Source organism: Aspergillus aculeatus, assembly GCF_001890905.1.
Source record: "Aspergillus aculeatus ATCC 16872 unplaced genomic scaffold ASPACscaffold_1, whole genome shotgun sequence".
Taxonomy (NCBI): Eukaryota; Fungi; Ascomycota; class Eurotiomycetes; order Eurotiales; family Aspergillaceae; genus Aspergillus; species Aspergillus aculeatus.
In genome coordinates, this window is record NW_017962976.1 from 113546 (window position 1) to 128392 (window position 14847).

Here is a 14847-nt window from a genome sequence, read left to right on the forward strand (position 1 = left end):
GGGGCTGTCATCAGCAAGCATGATCGTGAACGCTCAAGCATGTTAGAGTGACAGAGAGGACTCATCTCTGTCCTCGTCGTGGTTTCTCTTGTCCTAGTCTGATTAATCCCTCTGAGCTCTTTTCATTGTGTATTGTATAGTGCAGCAATCCCCAAACATGTTGAACGAAAGCAGGCCTGACCTGAGTCTGGCCCAGCTGCTGGCGCAGAAGGTGCAGCTATATGCAGATGATATTGCTCTCGAACAGGATAAACATCGCATTACCTTTCGACAACTGCACGAAAAGGCACTGAGTATTGTGCTTGAGCTCAAGAGGCTCGGAGTCACAAAAGAGCAACCCATTGGAATTCTAATATCGAGAGGGATAAACCATATTCTGGCCCAGGTGGCGGTGGTGTATGCCGGCGCAACCTGTGTTTCTCTGGACATTGACCTTGCGGATGACCATCTCGAACGACTCTTGTTCCATCTGGGGACCTCTCTAGTATTATCGGACAGCTCCAACTCGTATCGACTACCGAACCTGCAACATCTGATTGTCAATTGGGAACCTGTTGAGCGAGATGAGGTTGATCAGCTCGTGGTGTCGGACAATCCTCCCTCCTGTTGCTCACATATTCTCCACACCTCCGGGTCTACCGGCCAGCCCAAGGCCGTGCGAGTCCTCGCAGCCGGACTAATCAACCTCGTCTTCAACGAATTTGCCCCAATTCGTCGGGGTCACCGCGTGGCTCACGTTTGCAATGTGGGATTCGACGTATCGCTGTGGGAGATATGGTCTGCGCTCTTGCACGGGGGGACGGTAGTTGTCTTCCAACGAGAGGAGTTCCTGGATCCCATCATTTTTGAACGCCGACTCCAAGTCGACCACATTGATGTGATGTGGCAGACCACTTCTCTGCTCGCCACCATTGCCCATACTTGTCCCCATGCCTATTCCCATGTAGATAGCCTGTTGACAGGTGGAGAGGCTATCCATGTCCCCACCATCCGAACCATCTTCGCCAATGGTCCGCCTCGCAAGTTATTCAACGTCTACGGACCGACGGAGCTGTCAGTCTTCACGACCTACCACCTGGTAACTCCCCAAGACATCGAGCGCGGGGAGATCCCTATTGGGAGAGCCCTCAGCGGGTACGACGCCTTTGTAGTTGACGAGATTCTCCACACTGTCACTCAAGGAAGCGTGGGAGAGTTGCTAGTGAGTGGCACTGGTGTCGCAGGGGGGTATGTTGGGCAGCCCGAGAAGACAGCACAGGTGTTTGTGTCTGCTCCTCATCTCCATGAGAATTGTCAGACAGCACCTGGGTTGTTCTACCGAACAGGTGACCTTGTGCGGCGGAATGATTCCGGGGATATCGTGTATCTTGGCCGTCGCGACAACGAAGTGAAGATTCGTGGGCAACGAGTCGACCTTGGTGCCATCGAAAAGGCTCTGTTGTCGACCCAGCTCGTGGTCCGCGCCGTGGCGCTGAGGATCACACTAGATGAGCTGGATGGAGGATCCGCCTTGCTCGTCTGCGTGATCCCATTTTCTCCAAAGATTACTGCCAACGCCATTCGTCAGCTATACATCGAACAGGCGCCGCATCTGATGGTGCCTCGGGTCCAGGTGGTCGAGAGAATCGCTCTCACTGGGAGTGGGAAGGTCGATCGCAAAGCCTTGGCCAGCCACTACCTGCAGAGTCTGGCACAGACATCATCGAGGGAGAATGAAGTCAATGGCACCAAAAATGTGGAGGCCAAACTGCGAGCCCTATGGCAGGAGCTACTGGGCCTTCCCAACGCCACTTTCCACGACGAGGATGATTTCTTCATTCTCGGAGGCACTTCGCTTCACGCGGCACTTCTTGTTTCTCGTCTTCGACGGATCTTTTGTCGCGAAATCCGCGTGTCAGTGTTATTCCAGAATTCTTCTTTCCGGGGGTTGTGTTCATTGCTTCGACTCAGCGACACGCCAGCCCTGACGGAGCGCAAACCCTCCGCGCAGGAAGATTGGCAACGCGACTGTCGCCTGGGACTTGACCTTCGACCCCGATCACGCTCAATCCCCGAATGGCGCAATTCTTCCGAGGGCATCGTCTTCCTGACCGGCGCCACAGGATTTGTAGGAGCCTTCGTCCTGGCTGGACTTCTCGCACTCCCGGAGGTGGAAACGGTGGTGTGTCTGGTGCGCGCCACCGACGCCCAGCACGCCCACCGCCGCATCCGCAAGTCCCTGTTGAAATATAGCCTCATGCTCACCACTGCTCAAGAGGCACGGATCATCGCGATGGCCGGGGACATCTCCCAGGAGGATCTGGGATTGACCCCGCAGCAGTATTCGTGGCTCTCGCACTGGACGAGCGTGGTGTTTCATCTCGGGGCACACGTCAACTTCGTGCAGCCGTACTCAAGCCACCGTGCGGCAAACGTGCTGGGGACGCTGCACATGATCCGGTTTGCGAACAGCGGCCGCACCAAGGCGCTGCACTACACGTCGAGCATCAGCGCGTACGGACCAACAGGTGTGGTGAACGGCCACACGCATCTGGCGGAAGAGGAGCAGCCCGCCTCACACCTGTCAGCGCTTCCTTTCGCCATGGGTTATGCGCAAAGTCAGATGGTGGCGGAGACCATCGCCTGGAATGCGATCTCCCAGGGTCTACCCATCACTATCTACCGTCTCGGGTTCGTGCTGGGGCACAGTGGGACGGGCACGATGAATCCGGACGACTTCCTGGCGCGGGTCATTGCTGCCAGCTTGCAATGCGGCTGTTATCCGCTGCTTCCAGGTCATCGCGAGGATATTGTCCCAGTCGACTGGGTGGTGTCGACGCTGTTGCATATCGCCTCTAGCTCGGAGCATGCCCGCCAGGCGTATAATGTTGTCCATCCGACGACCGGTTCGAGTGTAGAGCTCTCGACGATCTTCACTCTGCTAAATCAGGTCCGCGGGAAGACGCCCCTGCGTGCTGTTTCTTATTTCGAATGGGTCGGGATCCTGTCGCAGACCCAGGAAAGCCCGCTTCAATCCCTAATGCCGTTATTGGAGGAGGAGGTCTGGGAAGGACGCAGTCTTTGGGAGATGCAGCAGGGGATGCCCGAATTCGGGACGGAGAATCTGTGTAGAGCCTTAGCTGATGCTCCGCAGTTGTTGGAATGTCCCTCGCCTACGTCTCTGGTGGTGCGATACAGTCCCCACTGGCTGAGGGGTGATGTCTCGAACGTGTCCTCTATGTAGTGTTCACTGAGTAATTGTCCAGTAATTCTGAAATTCATTCACGGTCTACATTCCACCTCAGTATGTTCCCTCTTTCTATACAAAGACCCCCCTATAAGGACTCTCCTCATCCATCTCCTCCTCCTCAGCCGTGACCAACGCCCTCCTCACCCGACAAGGACTTCCAAATGCGACCGAATAAGGAGGAACATCCCTCGTCACTACAGACCCGGCCCCGATTGTGGAGCCCTGCCCGATTGTGACACCGGGAAGAATGACTGTATTCGCGCCGATCCAGCAATCATCCCCGATGAAAACAGGATGACCGAACTCGACTCCTTTCCGTCTGGAGAGGACACTGGGGTCGTGGCTGGCGGCGATGATGCTTACGTTCGAGGCAATTTGGACGCGGTCCCCAATGACGACTAGGCTGGTGTCGAGGACGGTGAGTCTAGAGGTATTAATTAGCCTTAGAAGCCGTCTTCATCCGGGGATATCCACTCCTCGTCTCAATGCAGCACAATTTTACCCACAGGGTAGAATAGAGTAAAGAGATCAACCTACCCAAAGTTCACAAACACCTCCCTCCCGAAAGATATATTGCATCCATAATCCGGGCGAAAGGGCGGCTCGACGAAGGTCTTGTCCCCTGCTTTGCCCACCAACTTGCGTAGCAGGTCTAGCCTCACTTCTCCGACCTTGTCAAAGCGCACGGTCGTGGTGTCGAGGTTGTTGTAGGCGGCGGTGAGGCCGCGGGCGAGATGGCGGGCTTCCAGGAGGGCGGGGACAGTGGGGTCGTACCTTTTTCACTGCTGTTAGCTTTTATTTGGCTGGATAGAGGATAGGCAAGGAGGCAGGGCATACATCATCCCCGAGATCATCTTCTCATACTCTTCCCCCGGCGGAGTGCCGTTGAGATCCTGCGCGAGGGCGAGGATCTCCGGGCGCTTGGCGGGGGCGGCGAGGCTGTAGTTTGGTGGGGTGGACATTTTTGATATTTAGATATTGGATTTGTGTTGAAGTGAATGTATCACCTTGGTCTGACTTTCTTCTTGACGGAATTATATCGGAGTGGTAAAGATATGATTGACTAAGGGGTGTCTCCAGACGGATCAGGTGCCACGGGCCATCGACTCAATGATCATTTATTAAACTTACTTCATCAGACACTTTTCAAAGGCCATTGTATTGACGTGTTCGGGACCAGGATCCCTTGTCTACTGTCTGCAGCATAAGATGATGCTAGATGCATGGCGCCTTATCGACTGGCTCTGGCGCGCCAGTTCGAAACCCTATGCAGGGATGGCTCATTGTGGATGCCTGCCGCCAGCAAACATCTTCCACAGAATGCAATTCTTCAGCATCGTGGTGCAGCAGATAGACAAGGCAATTGGAATTTGCACGGCAGACTGCAGGACCGAGCCACTGGAGCAACCCATGCGATTTGAAGCTCAAACAAAGTTGGAGTCATGTAAGGGCTCAGGGGCAGATGTTGCGGGTAGGAACAAGTCTTGACATCGGGAGATATTTGATGGAATGCACCTATACCGATTGTCAATTGTACCTCTATGTAAACAACTCAAGACCTCAACCCACAGAATTCACTTCACGCGACCAAGTCAACATGACACCCCCCTACCACCATATCATCCAACTCCCCACCACCCCCAAAGTAAATCCATCCAGCATCGACCCCACCACCATCGCCCAAGAATGGCTCGCCAAACTAAACACCCACCTGACCGGCAGCACCTTCATTCCTCTTTCCAACCTCTTCCATGAAGACAGCTGGTGGCGCGACATGCTCGCCCTGGACTGGGATTTCCACACCATCCGAGGCTGTCCCAACATCCAAAGCTACCTCGCGCAGCACCTTGCGCGTGTGCAACTGCAGAATGCACGTCTTCGCGATGAGGCAGAAACAAAGCCTGCCATTGACACCCCGTTTCCTGGACTAACATGGATAACGGCGATGTTCGGCTTCGAGACTCGCTTCGGTCACGGGCGCGGAGTGTTCTACCTTACTCCGACCGAGGAGGGAGGGTGGAAAGCCTACTCCGTATATACTGCGTTGCAGGAGCTGCACGGAGCGGAAGAGAAGGTAGGGCTGCGACGGCCACACGGCACGATCGTGCCGGGCGGAGTTGCGCAGGGGAACTGGTTGGAGAGAAGGGAGCGCGACAAGGAATTTGTAGACACTGATCCCACGGTGTTGATCGTCGGTGCAGGTCAGAATCTTTCTAGTTCGTGATGTGAATTACATGCTGAATTTTTCCAGGCCAGGCAGGACTCAATTTAGCGGTTCGTCTGCAGACCCTCGGTCAGTCATGTCTCGTCGTGGAGAAGAACGAGCGCGTGGGAGATAACTGGAGAAAGCGATATCGGGTTTGCACATCCCTCTCTTCTCCAGAGGCAATGGACCTGAAGGGACTAATACGACTGCAGACCCTCATCACCCACGACCACATCGAAACATGCCATCTCGCCCACTTGCCCTTCCCCAAGACCTGGCCCAAGTATCTTCCCAAAGATAAGCTGGCAGACTGGCTCGAATCCTACTCCACAATCATGGAGCTGAACGTGTGGACACAGACTACAGTCAAGTCGGCTGAGTTTGATGAGGCTGTTGGGAATTGGGTCATTTGCCTCGTGCGAGACGGAGTCGAGCGTATTCTACGTCCACGACACATCGCATGGTGCGCAGGACATCTGGGCTTACCCAAGATTCCCAGCTTCCCAGGGCAGGAGGATTTCAAAGGGACAATCTACCATGCGAGTCAGCATGTCGACGCCAGAGAATTGGCCCCGCAAGGCAAGAAAGTGGTGGTAGTGGGGACCGGGAATAGTGGCCACGACATTGGGCAGGACTATTACCAACAGGGAGCAGTCGTGACGATGCTCCAGAGGGGTCCGACATATGTCCTCACTGAGGAGCACGGATTGCCTTTAATCCCAGAGAACCATGGCATCGACGATGACAATCGGTAAGATTGCCCCTCACGCCCTCTTTCAATCTTCTACTCGCAGCCCTAACAGCCACACAGCCCTCCCCTCGACACGCAAGATATCCTCTCAGAAAGCCTGCCCTGGCCCATCACCCTCGCCCTCTGCGTCGACCTCACCAAGCGCATCTCCGCCGCTGACTCTGCCGTTCTCGAGGGCCTCCGATCCATCGACTTCCAACTAGACTTCGGCGTCGATGGTGCCGGACTGTTACGCTCGCTGGTCTCCCGCGGTGGGGGATACTACATCGACTTCGGCTGCAGCCAGCTGCTGATCGACCGCAAGATCCACTTGCATTCGTGTGCGGGCGGTATTTCCTCTTTCGACCAAGGAGGGCTGCACCTCGCCGACGGCACTTATCTGGCTGCAGACATCGTGGTGCTGGCGACGGGGTACGCCAACATGCGCGACTCGGTGCGCCACACGCTAGGGCCGAAGGTGGCCGACCAATGCAAGGACGTATGGGATCTCGACGAGGAGGGGGAGATACAGACGGTGCGTACAGCAGCAACAGCAGCAGCATCACCCACGTCCCTCCTTACATCACCCCGCAGACCAGAGATTCCCGGACTGACCGAATCCCCGAACAGATCTGGAGACCGAGCGGACATCCCCATTTGTGGCTTATGGGCGGAAGCCTATCGCTGTGTCGCATTTATTCCCGCTTTGTTGCACTGCAGATTGCCGCCGCGGAGCTGGGGCTGACGGCGCAGTGAAGGTGCATTCTTCGGCCTTGCTTGGGCGTGACACGAGGGCCGTCTGTGCTTTTTCTTTGTCTGGTGGAGGCCAATCAAACGTCTTTCGCAATAAGAGCCATCAAATCTGCATTGCCATAGGCCGGTTGGTTAGATGGATGAGTGATTTGGGCGTACGGATTCATATACTAGTGGGGGAATGACGGTTCTTGCTGGTGTCGTAGCTGAGCTGACTGTCGGAAGGTGCTAGAATGATATTCGAGAGTGTCGTTACTGGAATTTAACTACTCGTAGTAACTCATATATCTGCTCACACGATCAAACTAGACAATGCCCCTCGATCATAGCCCTAATTGACTGTCGCTATGACCTCGAAGATTATCCCCGCGAAGCCCATCGGCTATGAGTGGCGATCCTCGCGCCTGTTCATTGTGGCAGTCATCTCCCTCGCCATGTTCGCTGGTAAGCAGCCCTTCCACCCCCTTCGCGCCCTCTAATCGAATCAACAGACACCTTTCTCTTCAGCTTTATCATCCCCATCCTACCCGACATCCTCCAGGGCCGACTTCAGCAGCCCCCGTCGCACACGCAGCTCCTCACCTCCATTCTCCTGTCCTTGAACGCACTGGTCTCGATCCTCATCGCTCCATTCACCGGCCATTTAGCGGATGGCTCCAAGTCGAAGAACCAGTGGATGGTGATCTCATGGGTAACCAACGCAGTCGGCACAGCCATCACAGCATGGAGCACGACGCTAACCGTTCTCTTCGTCGGCCGATTCATTCAAACCCTCGCCGGGTCAGTTATCTGGATCGTCGGCATGGCCATTCTGGGGGATACAGTGGGAGCAAAACATCTGGCCAAAGCCCTGGGTTTGACCATGCTGTTCGTGTCCGCGGGGTTACTCAGTGGCCCGGCTGTGTCGGGGTTACTCAGTGGCCCGGCTGTGTCGGGGTTACTCAGTGGCCCGGCTGTGTCGGGGTCTCTCTACCAGTTCGTTTCGTACTCGATGACCTGGGCGAGTGCATTCGCCGTGATACTCGTCGGGACAGTCCTGCAACTTCTCATTATTGGACCCCTTAACTACGACATGCGCATTGAGGGCTCCTCCCCAGAAGAATCAGAGATTCAATCCCCCTTGCTCTCCGCTTCACCTGGCTCCGAGAGCATAGCTTACCAGACAATCGAAGAACTTACCTCCCTCCCCACCCAAAACGTCTACACCCTCATGCTGCGCAAGAAAAGGGTGATTACAGCACTGATAGCAGACACCCTCTTCGCAATCATCATCGCCAGCTTCGAGACCACGATCCCCATCCACATCAAAGCCATCTTCCACTGGGAGTCTCTCCAAGCGGGACTACTGTTCCTGCTTCTGCAGGCCCCATCGATGCTCCTCGTCATTCCGGCCGGATGACTGAAAGACCTGATTGGGATGCGATACCCCGTGACGATCGGGTTCCTGTGTCTCGCGCCATCGCTGTGGTTGCTCGGGGTCCCGGGCCACACACAGGACGTTTGGTGGACGGACAACGAGGATACCAACCGGGTGATCTACATCGTTACGCTACTGGCGATAGGAGTCTGGCGGGCTTTGTTATTGGGGTTCGGGGCTGTCGAGGTGTTGCGTGAGTATCCGGGATTTGTTTATTCCACTGAACTAAACCTCAGGCTAATTCTAGATGTGTGTAGACGGCGCCAACGAGCTTTCGCATGAGTATCCAGGCATCTTCGGGCCGCACGGCGGGTACTCGCGCTCGTTCTCCATGTCCAACATCAGTTGGAAGCTGGGAATGTTTGTAGGGCCGCTGGTCTCGGGGACCTTGACGGAGAAGATGGGATATTACCAGATGAACTTGGTTCTAGGTATGTTTTCGGATCTCTGGAAGGGCTGGGCTGGTTTGAGTACGGACTGACAATGGTTCAATGATTGCCAGCTGGGTTGTGCTTGCTCATGGGCGGGGCCACCTTTCTCGCCATAGATTAAAGTAAATATGCTTGAAATGGATACCTAGTGGGCGATAAAAAGTAATGTGAGACGATTGTCAGAGATGGTTGGCCAAGAGGAATGGACTGAAGTATGCAGTCGCCGAGGGCCCGGCATTGGGAAGGTGGCTGCATACCTATGCTACTGTAGGGTTAGCAAACATGCACCAACTGTAGATGTTGACGTGTTCGCAGGTGTTCATACGTTCTAGATCGATTCTCAATCTGCCTGGGCACATGTCAGCCGGCAGCTCGAGTTTAAATATGTTCAGCTGGCCTGTATCTATTTTCATCCTAAATCTCACCAGATCTACCATCCATCATCCTAGCCCAACATATCTCTTCTCAGCTAGTCCACGTCCTGAGTATGTCTACAGCAATGAATGAAACCCATGTGATAGCTCTAGCCGGCGGCAGCGGCGACCTGGGCCACTACCTCCAGGCAGAGCTCATCAAGGATCCCCGCTACAGCGTCGTGATCCTCACGCGGCAGGTAGGGCTTCCATCCCACTCCTATCTACGCCATTGCACCTTTCCACAATCTTCCCAACGCTATTCACCTATCAATGCTCAGTCAACCAGAAGACTAACAACAAAGGCCGATCTTCCGACCCCAACCTCTGACAGAGTAACCACCCAAACAACAGACTACACTCTCCCCTCCCTCCTACACATCCTCCGCACTACGCACACCACAGCCCTAATCTCCCTCCTCCGCTGCCCAGACGAGGACTACCTTCCCCTTCACACCAGCCTGCTCAAAGCCTGCCAGCTCACCGAAACCTGCACCCGCTTCATCCCCTCCGAATGGGCCGGGGACATCGAGTCCTTCCCCGCGCTCCCACGAGCATACGGCCGGACTCGTCTTCCGTTCCGGGAGATTCTTGCCCAGCAGGCAGGCTCCCAGACATCTGATGCCCTATCCCACCCAGTAAGGAAGATAGAGTATACACTGTTGAACCACGGCTGGTGCATGGAATACTTCCTCCCCGCCCACAAGTCCCACCGAAGGTGTATGCCCGGGGAGTTTCCGATCGATCTCGTCGAGTGGAGGTATACCGTGCGCGGGACGGGAGACGAGGCGCAGTGCTGGACGTGTGCGCGTGATATAGCGGGTGCGGTGGGGAGGTTGCTAGCCGCTGAGAGGGGGGGCTGGGTGAGTCGCTGCCTTTCTCGTTTCTTTACATATTTGTTGTTGTTGTTGTTGTGGAGGGTTATTCTAGTGTGAAGGGTGGTTGATGGAAGGGCGTGAGGGATGAGGGTTAGTGTTGACAGGATCGTCATCTAGGAGCCGGTCACGTATGTGGTTGGGGAGTGGGGGACGTTCAATCAGACGGCTTCGCTGTTGGAGAGGGTGTATGGTACGTTACTCTCCCTCTATTACTCTCCTCCTACTTCGACCTCTGCCTCGGGATCTATTCCATGGCAGTTCTCTTGGTGGCAAATCAGGAGTAGAAAGAGGCGTGGCTAAGAAATGGCAGGTCGACCCTTCGAACGAAACTATCGATCAAAGGAGGACATCGAAACCACGATCAAGCAGTACGAAGACCGGCCGGAGAGTCTGGAGCTGGCCATTGCTGAGGCGGAGGAATGGACCATCAGCGGGGCTACTGCCTGTCCGAAGGAGAAGACCCTGCGGCAGCGCGAGAAGTTCTTTGCCGGTATGCATTTCACTACTGTACAGGAGCTGCTGAACAGGGCGGAGGTGGAAGAGCGGGTGTAATAGCATGAAAGCATTGGTGTTGCCTGATTCAAAAGATTCTATTGTACTACATAGCACACGGAATTCTCTGTCAGCCTCACCATCATTCACAAGTAGCTTATAGCGTTAACCTTCGTCTCTTATGTTGTACAGACTGCCTTGTGCTTTTCAAGTAACCCCGCCTTGGCTGGGCAGATGACCCTTTTCTTTCCTCGCCAACTCCATTCTTCTCTCCAATTGATCCTGACACCCACTGCACTCTACTGCAATGGCCGAGCGCACCTTTCAAAACCATCCCAGCGGGGACAAGGTCTCCCAAATCCAAAGCGGCATCAACCAAACCATCGGACTCTCTGGCCAGCTCCTCACTTTGATTGAGACACCCGTTAGCTTCGCATACTCCCGATTCACCAACCACAAAGCTCGAGCCCGAAACATCAGTCAGTGGAAAGACGCGGCCGACGACGGCGATGGCCACGGGCTCGTGCCCATGCTGCGACGGGAGGCATTCGAAGACTACTTCACCCAGCGTGATGATGTATTCACTCCACACGAGCCCCTGCCGGCCAAAGGCAGCTGGGCCTACTTTCTGCATGCCTTGGGGACCTGAAACAAAAGTCTTGGACTGGAAGCCAGACGTGGCCCACAGGGCAGTGTGCAATGGAGAGAGGGTCCATCAACCTCTATTCTATCCGAGGACGCACTGCAAGCCACCGATTGATCGGAATGAACGGGTTGGTCATGTCTTTTCTGACCTTCGGCGAGCTGAAGTGGGATCCGCTCGACGACCAATCTGGTCGAGGCCCGATACGCTCCAGGCTCTCTCAAAGAGATCGGCGCAATCAAGTATCCATTCGATCGCCTCCCCGGGGTCCCCAATCCCAACACCCTTATGGCAATGTGCTGGAATGCATTCTCGTTCGGCAACTCTGATCCCAGCCTCTGACTGCTGAGCCCCTCGGCCCCTCCTGTCAAACGTGTTGACAAGGTTATGGACTGCCTTAGAGCATCTTCCCAGGCGAAAGACGATAGGAAGCCTTACCTCGTGACGTACGAATAGCTCGAGAATGCGAATCGAATCTGGAGGCGGGCGCTGGTCGGCGGGGGCCCCGATACTTCCTCCTATGAAGATCTCTGCCAGCATCTCGAATCCCAAGAGAGTTTCGAAGAGTATCCGGCAGTCTTCTCTCGACGTCATCGCAAGGCACTCATGACCGAGGGGTTCATGGATTTCTACCTCCCATTGGTCAATGCGACGTCGAATTGTTTCTCCGTGTCGCGCCCAGGAAAGGCGGTTGCTCGTGGGTGGGAAGTGATCCAGGCTTATGGCGATGAACCCGACGGCAGCAGCTGGAAGTACGAACTCTCGTACATGCCATAATCCACGGTCGCAAAACTTCTTCGCGCTTTCAATGGTTCACTCCGAATCTATCTCAGTCCCTGGATGACAGTCCCTGGATGACAGTCCTGCCGTTCCGGCCCCATCAGGAGCTGCAGGAACAGACGTGCATGTTGGTGAGTTGATGAAATTGGTCTTGACTCGGATCAAAAGTAGTCTCGGTTGTGATGGAAACTTTCAGTAAGCTGCGTGCAGAGCGAGAGTGTGCATTTCCATGGTGAATTATGTAGAAGCAGCGGCAGCGGCTGGCAGGGCAAGATCGGAGTCTACCCTTCCTTCCCCCGTTGAATGAACCACGCATCACCACTCGTCTCCTTCATCTTCACGTCCTAATCTGTTGAGTGAACCATCAAGACCGATTGCTACTTCACCTACAATGCTCTTATCTCTCCCCCATCCCAGTTTGTCAGCACGACGCAGCATTGATGACGTGATTGCGGGGGGTTTGACGCCATGCAGCCAGGAACCGACCATCGACCCTCATGATACGCTCAGGCCAGAGCTATCGGATCAACCCACGGCCAACGCCATCTAACCTGCAGTTGGTGCCATAGCAAGTGCCGGCATCCGATGTTCGGAGGGCGGCTATAAAGCCAGCCGGCGGGCGACGATAGAACACCTCCATCATCCAGCCCTAACTCCAACCAACCCACGATCAACCAGCACCATGCCCACCGAATTCATCAGTCTAACTTTCCCCAATCCCTCTACGGAGCTGAAACCCATTCCCAATGCCACAATTGACCCCGACTTCCTCGTGCGGTATGCCCGATCGCTGGACGACTACGGGTTCAACTACACGCTGGTCCCCTACGATTCCTCGTACTTTGACCCCTTCACCACGGGCGCAACCATCGCAGCAGTAACCAAGAACCTCAAGATCATCATTGCTCTCCGTCCGAACACCCTGTACCCCACCGTCGCTGCCAAAGCTCTGGCGACGCTGGACCAACTCAGCCGAGGCCGGGCGGTGGTGCATCTCATCGCTGGCGGCAGCGACGCCGATCAAGCGCGGGAGGGCGACTTCTTGACCAAAGAGCAACGCTACGGCCGTCTGGAGGATTACATCCGCATTCTCCGACGGGCGTGGGAGTCCGACGAACCATTCGACTGGGAAAGCCCCTACTACACCTTCAAGGGGTTCAGCAACCGGGTGCGGCCCGTCAACGGCACGATCCCGGTGTCGGTGGGCGGCTCGTCCGATGAGGCCTACCGCATCGGAGGCAGCCTGGCTGATATCTTTGGGTTGTGGGGAGAACCGCTCAAGGAGACGAAGGAGCAGATCGATCGCATCTACGCCGAGGCAGACAAGGCCGGACGCGCGGAGACGGACCGCCCGCGGATCTGGGTGACCTTCCGGCCCATCACGGCGGAGACGGACGAGCTGGCCTGGGCCAAAGCGCATCGCACGCTAGATCTGTTGACCTCGCACCGCCAGAACGGTTTTGGTCGGGTGGCCGCCGATGCGCCGCCGCCACAGAACGCGGGCTCGCAGCGGTTGCTGGAGATCGCCAAGCGGGGGGACGTCCAGGACCGCGCGCTGTGGTATCCCACCGTCACGGCCACGAATGCACGGGGCGCCTCCACCGCGCTGGTGGGCTCGCACCAGACCATTGTCGATTCCCTGCTGGACTATGTCAAGTTGGGCGCGGAGCTGATCTCCATCCGCGGGTATGACAACTACAATGATGCTGTGGACTACGGCCGGTATATCCTGCCTCGCGTGCGGGAGGAGTTAGCCAAGGAGCAGGATTAGATGTATACTAGTTAGTTCACCTATTCCTTGGGTGACAGATACTCCATAAATAGAACACATGATGTCCACTCCGCCTGTCCAAGCCTCTTGGCGCGGGGAATTGAGTGCATTTGAGCTACTTAGGCATTCAGGCATTCAGGCAGCAGCACCTGGCGGGCACAATTATTAGTCACGTGACTATTACTGTACTTACAACTGGACACCATTAATCATGAGCATCATTATTGACAAATCTAATTCGAGATCCAGCTCTCAACAGCATCTACCCACAGCACCCCGTCGTCCACTCCTCCGGCTTGTCCGGTACCACCGGCGCAGCCTCCCCGGCCACCTTTCCCCTCGCCGGCAGCACCACGCGATACTCGCCGCGATCACAGAGCACTTTGCCCACGAACGCGCCCAGAAAGATTGAAATGATCATGTACCCATTATACGACATGGCGTTCAACATGATGATATACGCCAGCCCGAACTGCAGCGTCTGCAGCAGCGCGCGGATGAGTTGCTGCACCGGGCTCGCCCGGAAGGTCACTACCATCGGCCCCTCGGCCAGCGTATCGCCGCAGAAGAACTGCGTACGCTCGGCCGGGGACTGCGCCGCGACGTGTCGCTGGAACTGGCGCTGGAGATGCTCCTCGTATTGCTTGCTCAGCAAGCGCAGGACGTCGAGGACGACGACTAGGAAGGCCACGCCGATGCAGGAGACGGCGAACTGACCGGCGGTGGTGATGTGCCAGGTTGAGGAGAGGAAGCCTATTTGCGGAGGTTAGGGTTGTGGTTGTTGTTGGGGAGCAGGGGGGATTGCGACGGAGGGGACCGTACAGGCATCGATGGTGGTCCAGTTCCAGAGCATCTTTATGCGGATTAGTCATTATGTCGATAATGCATGCATACATGCATAATTCATAATCAGGGATAGGGTGGGCCATACCGTCACCGAGCAGGCGCTCGAATTGGAGGAACTTGACATGTCCATGTCCATGGTGGTATAAAATCGGGTGTACAGGACAGTACACGGTGGTCAACGTTGGGTGGAATAACCTCACCCTGAATAGGCACCGGCCGGGCCTTATATGGAGGCGAGAAATGAGCAGATTATCACGC

At 55.6% G+C, this 14847-nt stretch overlaps 6 protein-coding genes across 6 annotated transcripts; 4 read left to right on the forward strand and 2 right to left on the reverse strand.

The window, feature by feature from the left end:
* Positions 1 to 157: 157 nt before the first annotated feature.
* ASPACDRAFT_20389 (non-ribosomal peptide synthetase) lies at positions 158 to 3223 on the forward strand (the record flags this gene model as incomplete). Its single annotated transcript, XM_020198942.1, has 1 exon — positions 158 to 3223. One exon carries the CDS (start codon positions 158 to 160, stop codon positions 3221 to 3223), a length of 3066 nt encoding a protein of 1021 aa, XP_020060651.1.
* Positions 3224 to 3298: 75 nt separating this feature from the next.
* ASPACDRAFT_48875 (sugar O-acetyltransferase) lies at positions 3299 to 4191 on the reverse strand (the record flags this gene model as incomplete). Its single annotated transcript, XM_020202176.1, has 3 exons — positions 3299 to 3653; positions 3767 to 4003; positions 4067 to 4191. The coding sequence occupies 3 exons, from the start codon at positions 4189 to 4191 to the stop codon at positions 3299 to 3301; spliced, it is 717 nt and encodes a 238-aa protein (XP_020060652.1).
* A 635-nt stretch (positions 4192 to 4826) lies between these two features.
* On the forward strand, positions 4827 to 6921 carry ASPACDRAFT_20317 (flavin-containing monooxygenase; the record flags this gene model as incomplete). The annotated part of the gene is made up of 5 exons (XM_020198936.1): positions 4827 to 5430; positions 5481 to 5587; positions 5648 to 6186; positions 6247 to 6700; positions 6796 to 6921. 5 exons carry the CDS (start codon positions 4827 to 4829, stop codon positions 6919 to 6921), a joined length of 1830 nt encoding a protein of 609 aa, XP_020060653.1.
* A 344-nt stretch (positions 6922 to 7265) lies between these two features.
* ASPACDRAFT_48877 (uncharacterized protein) lies at positions 7266 to 10609 on the forward strand (the record flags this gene model as incomplete). The annotated part of the gene is made up of 7 exons (XM_020202177.1): positions 7266 to 7362; positions 7410 to 8299; positions 8438 to 8528; positions 8593 to 8766; positions 9264 to 9939; positions 9999 to 10006; positions 10368 to 10609. 7 exons carry the CDS (start codon positions 7266 to 7268, stop codon positions 10607 to 10609), a joined length of 2178 nt encoding a protein of 725 aa, XP_020060654.1.
* A 2045-nt stretch (positions 10610 to 12654) lies between these two features.
* ASPACDRAFT_37876 (LLM class flavin-dependent oxidoreductase) lies at positions 12655 to 13743 on the forward strand (the record flags this gene model as incomplete). The annotated part of the gene is made up of 1 exon (XM_020200358.1): positions 12655 to 13743. The coding sequence occupies one exon, from the start codon at positions 12655 to 12657 to the stop codon at positions 13741 to 13743; it is 1089 nt and encodes a 362-aa protein (XP_020060655.1).
* A 233-nt stretch (positions 13744 to 13976) lies between these two features.
* On the reverse strand, positions 13977 to 14725 carry ASPACDRAFT_73963 (copper transporter family protein; the record flags this gene model as incomplete). The annotated part of the gene is made up of 3 exons (XM_020204083.1): positions 13977 to 14496; positions 14566 to 14596; positions 14675 to 14725. 3 exons carry the CDS (start codon positions 14723 to 14725, stop codon positions 14006 to 14008), a joined length of 573 nt encoding a protein of 190 aa, XP_020060656.1. The 3' UTR covers positions 13977 to 14005.
* Between the last annotated feature and the right edge of the window lie 122 nt (positions 14726 to 14847).